Below are 6,195 nucleotides of genomic sequence, written 5' to 3'. Positions count from 1 at the left end.
TTCCTCTCTTTCCCTCCTATTTATTCTATTCCCAACTAACTATTATTCACTAGTTAGTTATTTTCATTTAGTGTCAGGCTAGCGCCTCACATACACTTTAGTAATAGGTGGCCTATGGTCCTTCTTAGCTCTATCAATCATTTTACAGCGCTGGATTCTACAGTGTTTTTTTTTTGAAAAAGCGCTGTAAATGGCTTAAAAAAAGCACTGTAAAATACCATTTTTTGCGTAGTGTGATGTGTATGTTATATGTTTTGATGATTGTAATGTGAACCTGTTGTGTTTAATCGACTAAGTTGATTAGATAGTAGATTAAAGGAATGACAATCAATAAGGATTACCTAGATAATGGATTAAGTAGATGATAATTGTTAGATGCTTAAGTTAATCAATTAAGCTACGCATAACAAAAGTGATAACATGTTTGTTTGTTTGTTATATATATTGATATTATTGATGATGATTATTAATGCTAATTCACAATGATATTGATTAATTATACAAAGAGTGATAATTGAAGTTAATCATACTAAAAAGATATATTACATCGACTTTTTCTCAACGACAATCAATTTACTGGCATTGATCTTATATAATTTGTTACAATAAGATTTATTTTTTTTCAAAAATATCATTATCTTCGATAAAAAATTACTTATGTCAACAACAATTATTGTCGCTACAAACAAATACAAATTTTTTGCAACAATATAACTTGTTGATAATATTACAAACTCTTGACAGCAACATAACATATTGTTTGAAATAGTACAATATTTTTGTAGCAACATAGTTTTTCGTTGTGAATAATACTGCAAATAATACAACAATACGCTATATATAATTTACAAAAACAAATATGAATTATAATAATTGTTTTTTTTAGTATATATGTAAATTTAAAATATTATTTTCATTGAAAAATTTGAACCAGTATCCACTTTCAATACTATTGCTGAATTAATTGTGTAATCATGTAACACTACCTAGTAGTAATTTATGTAGTGACAACTTATATTAATCTTTTTATTTTATAAATAATAGTAACTTTTTGTAAAAAATAATAATAATAAAAACTATTTTTACGGAAATAATAATAATAACTATTAATTAAATCATTTGAAAGTGCATGGATCACAAATTGAAAATCTCATCACCGTATATAACATTAAATTATTAATCCAGTGCTCATCATTTGTTCAATGCTTTTGGATGAACAATATACTATAATTTGTATCTTTGTATAAGAGCTAAATAGATACATTTTATGACTACTCCAAATAATCTAATTCGTATACTGTACTATTTCATGCAAAGACGTTGTTTCCCTATAATTCATCCTATATGATGATTGTTAATGAAATCTTAATGTCTGAATCATACACTAATAATTAAAACAATAGTTATCTTTACAGAACAATATTTTCATAAACCTATTTTGCGCTCATGTGTGAATTTTATTTGAAAGATTTCATATGCAAATCATAACTCATGATTCAAGCAAGTTATTTTTGAAATTACTTGAGGGGTTTTGTTGCTTGATAGCATATGGATAACATACAGAAAGATTATGATTTTTGATTGAAAGTAATTTAAATGATACATAACCACTTAAAAAAAAATCAGGACTTTTTGTTTTAATTTTTGGCTTTCATGATTTATTCAATGACTATAGTTCATTTCTATCATATATCATTATATATATCATGTCAAAACTATCATATATCATTATATATATCATGTCAAAAGTGTACTCTATAATTTATTATATTGTCATCTTTGTGACTCCAATTGGTATAGTACATGGTCTTGTAGTTTGAAATTTGGTAATGTGTATTTGAGCACATATAGGCAAACCATCTAATACCAAGGAGGTATACCGCTAGCAATAAAAAAACCAAGTACACCAAGTGATTGTTTGTTGAATATTTTATAAACATGTATAAATTAAAGAGAGCAAAAACATTTAACCCTTGAAAATTGAAGGCAATATCTTCTCTCCTATAATATTCTGTTCATGGGTTGAGTAAAACCGAACAAACTAGTAAATAGACCATCATTATTTTTGGGTTCAAAATTTCAATTTGTAGCTTCAGGGTCATTTTGGTTATCTTCTCCATCATCAAACAACCTAGAGGCTTCGGCTGCGAATTCTATGTTTCTGAAAGACTCGCTGTCTATAGAACTGTCCCCTAACCTTCCACTGACCAGACTCAAGATAATCCTACGGATAGCATCAGGTTTTATAAGCTTGAAACTGTGATCTGAGGTGTGTTGTTGATTAAATCGGCCAGGAAGTTTGGAGCGAGTGTCGTAGCAATCCCCACAAAGATCAAAACCCATTTTCTCCTTGCAGTCGACGCATCTATATCTATCTCCAGTGATAGGAAACATCTGTCAATATTAAAGCAACACACAGGATCAATATAGGTAAATCTAAAAACTTTAAACAAAAATGCAGGATATGAGGAATTTAAGATCTTACCCCACAAAAATCACAACCAACTCCAATGTGAACTTTTGAGTCAGGATCAGACCACCATTCTCTACTTTCTTCTTTGTTATCGTTATCCAATGAACCTGAGAAACAAGAAGAAGAAGATACATGGTAACTAGAACAATACCAAAAGATATAAAATCACTAGCAAAGAAACATCAAAATGCGTGTATAAATAGCCACTTGAAAAACAAAAAATGTATTGTAGGGTACTGTGTTTGTTTTGAGAATGTTAGAACATTCACAAAAACATCTCAAGTATATTTTAGGGTACGTATTCGTAGATATGTTTCAACTGCTTCCCATATTTCATAAATTGTCTGCTTTCTAAATTTTAGTTAGGAGTCTAATATGCTTTGTATTTTACTATTTTTTAGTTTATTTCCTAGGATTAGTTTATATTTGAAGTGTGGACCAATCTAAATGATGTAACATCCTAAAATTAAAGACTAGAAATAATTAGAATGTCTATGTTAAAGATTGTTTTAAATATGTAAATGTTACAACTGATTTACAAAATGGAAAGCATAAGATAAAATTTTAAATTGATCCACACTATTTGAAGGAGTTGTTTTGTTTGTACTTATCTATGTGTCTTATATTGTAACAAACAGACCTATTATTACACTAGTTAAGTTATCTAGTTATTATACCATGACCATTTCCCATAACCCAGGCAGTGACATACTTTCCATCAGATTTCGGGAATCATTGGTGCCATGATGGCAGGTCCTCGTCATTTGATTTTGTTAAGTTCTGATTGCTGAAACTGTCAGAATCAGTTAGCAAGGTACTCTTGGCACACATATTGAGAAGTATTCTAGGAGTATCATTGTCTGATACAAATATGACACTAACATGATAAAAATCACTTTTTTTTAAAGATACCTTTCAAAAATGATTTTTATGAAGAGCTTCTCAAAATAGCTTTTCATTTTAATAATTTTTTGAAATTTCATTATTCAAAAAAAGTTGTAGAAAATAGATGAAATACTTAAAATCATATTTTAAGATAAACTATTTAAACTAATTTTTCATTTGAAGTTTTATTTTTAAAAATATTATAACAAAAAAATAAAATACTAAAAAAATTATTTTTAAAAAACTCTTCAACAAACGGGCCCCTAATATCGTGAAGGAAAGTTGGATTACATGCACACAAATTCTAATGATTTCAGTAAAAAAAGAAGTATGCTTCAAGATATAAGACTTATGTAGCCAAATATACATACAAGGAATCTCTGGTTTGACTTTGATATCCTTTAAATCAATAGTATCCCTTCGCCGTGCATATTCTTCAGGAAATTGTTCCTCCAAAAACTGATCAAACTCCAAACACACTTTCGGAAATTCTCTTGGATGTGGACTTTGACAAACTTGACATCTAAGCATCTCATCATCAACTAACTTGTAGACACAAGTTTCACAGTATACTACCAAAAACAAGGAAAAGTAGAATAAAAACAATGTCAACTTAAGTGCTCTGATAATGATAGTTTTGATAAGATATAATTGAAAGTATACTTAAATGCATGAGTACCATGACCACAATTAAGAACTACGGGATGAAAAAGCAGTTGTTTGCACATTGTACACATCACATCTGCAACTGATATTTTCTGTTGTATATTAAGTTTATCCTGAGGCAATGTTTTTCCTTCAACTGGAGTCACATTGGTTTCAGATTCTCCCTCATGGGCAATAGACATTAGTTGATCCGTACATTCAGAAGTTCCCACATTGCAGGAATTAGGCACAAGATTTATCATAGAGGAGAAAGAAGGGCTACATGAATGACCAAATTTAGCTTGTGATTCACATGTATCCGGATCAAATTGAGGGGAATAGAAGCCCGACTTCTTCTCTTCCTCTGAACCAAGACATCAATGAAGAATAAGTGTTAAACTAAGCCCAATAAATAGATAAAGTAATTACTTCTATAATGAATTTTCTTGCAAGATTATCTGTTGTATGCCTAAATATCCTAACAAAAAATAGCATACAAACTCCCCTCTGTCAAAAGCTTACTTTAACAGAAATATTATCACCTAATATAAAATACTTTTACAACAAGTAATTGTATGTGGAACATCACAGGCATATATTTTAATATGATTATGCAGAGTTAGAGAAACAGACAAACCAAGAGTTTGATTGCTCCTTCTATTGTACGCAACTGAATAGATCTTAAGAAGCAAAAAATGAAGCGTTTGGCAAACTGTTGGGAAGTGATAATATTGATGCCTACATATTGGACATTGAGACTCGCGCAGACAATTCATTGATTTATAGACACACCAAAAACAGCATATGTGGCCACAAGCTGCAAAAATGAAGCAAAAATACTAAAAATCATCGCACTACTAACATGTTTAGGTTATTTCAGGAAAATAATATTGCCTTACATAGCACAATGGGCTTGTATAATAGATCCCTGCATGATGAAAATAGTGTCATGATCAGTAAGTACAATTTGATAAAGAAAATAAAGCAGCTCAAAAACCAGCTTAACATTACACAATAACCAACAGATCCAAAATCAACTTCATCATTTTTAATTTGTTGGTACATCAACTTCATTATTTAACTTTAGAATAAAAATTTCCAAATTCATAAAATGTGTAATCCATATCACGCAGCAACAAAGAAGCACATTCTAGGGTTTACAATTCAAATAAAACAAAAAATTAATTGATGAATTTTAACCCTAAACTTGATAAAACCAATTATGGGTTTTTTCCAATGAATTGGATATTCAAATGAAATTTAAGATATGAACATTTACATTTCAATGCACACATACCAACTTCAGATAAATAAATAAAACAAAAACAATATCGAATTGTTCGAATCAACTTAACTCATGAAAAAATTAATTAATTTTTTTTGCAAAATAAAGGTATTTGAATAAGAATTTTAGAACACAATTAAACCTAGGTAAATAGCATATCAAAGGGTTTTCCTCTCTTTCTCTCCTCTGTGGCGGTGCAAAAACGCATGCAATTGAAACAAGGTGAGAAAAACTTACAGACAAACGCAACAACAAAAGGAATCAGGGACGTCTTCATGTTCATTGTCTCCAAAGTTTCGGTTTTTGGATGCGGTGTTCTCCATTTTCTGTATGTTGGATGAACGAAGAGAGAGAATAAGATTGTGTTCGCGTAGAAAGTTGTTGAAAAGTGATTAAGATTGTGTTTCCCGAATAAGATTATTTTATCATATTATCATTTTAATATAAATTTTTATTTTTATTTTCATGCACTCTCAATTGAAAAAATCATTATATTATCAACTCTACATAATTGTTGAAATTAATTGATAATTAAAAGAAAATTATATTTATAATGTATATAAATTAAATTTATAAATTATAAGACTGTTATTTTATATTTCTTGCACGTTAAAAAAATGGTTACCTCTAATTTGTTAGTAATACAAATTTTATATTAACTCAAAAATATTTATTTTATCTATCTCTTAATACAAGTAAAATTGAATTTATAAATAAATATCTTTTATTTATCTACTTTTGTGCTTTAAACGAATAAAAAAAACCAATTTTTTTTTGTTGAATTAGCAAATCATTAATTGAATCATATTTAAAAGTATGTTTAATTGTAGTTTTGGTCCATTTATTTTAATTGAATCACACAAATTATTCTCCTATTTTATTTGTCTACATTTATGGTCCTCAAACA

General features: G+C 28.8%; 1 protein-coding gene across 1 annotated transcript; it reads right to left on the bottom strand.

The window, feature by feature from the left end:
• Window positions 1–1,735: 1,735 nt before the first annotated feature.
• Window positions 1,736–5,695, bottom strand: LOC101490360 (E3 ubiquitin-protein ligase PRT1-like). Its single transcript, XM_004492246.3, has 7 exons — window positions 5,526–5,695; window positions 4,903–4,931; window positions 4,641–4,820; window positions 4,038–4,367; window positions 3,730–3,930; window positions 2,486–2,580; window positions 1,736–2,394 (listed from the first exon to the last, which is right to left on the bottom strand). The coding sequence occupies exons 1-7, from the start codon at window positions 5,609–5,611 to the stop codon at window positions 2,080–2,082; spliced, it is 1,236 nt and encodes a 411-aa protein (XP_004492303.1). The 5' UTR covers window positions 5,612–5,695; the 3' UTR covers window positions 1,736–2,079.
• Window positions 5,696–6,195: the final 500 nt, after the last annotated feature.

Source organism: Cicer arietinum, chromosome 3 (assembly GCF_000331145.2).
Source record: "Cicer arietinum cultivar CDC Frontier isolate Library 1 chromosome 3, Cicar.CDCFrontier_v2.0, whole genome shotgun sequence".
NCBI lineage: Eukaryota > Viridiplantae > Streptophyta > Magnoliopsida > Fabales > Fabaceae > Cicer > Cicer arietinum.
Note: the sequence above shows the minus strand (reverse complement) of the source record. Positions and strands in the feature narration are given on the sequence as shown.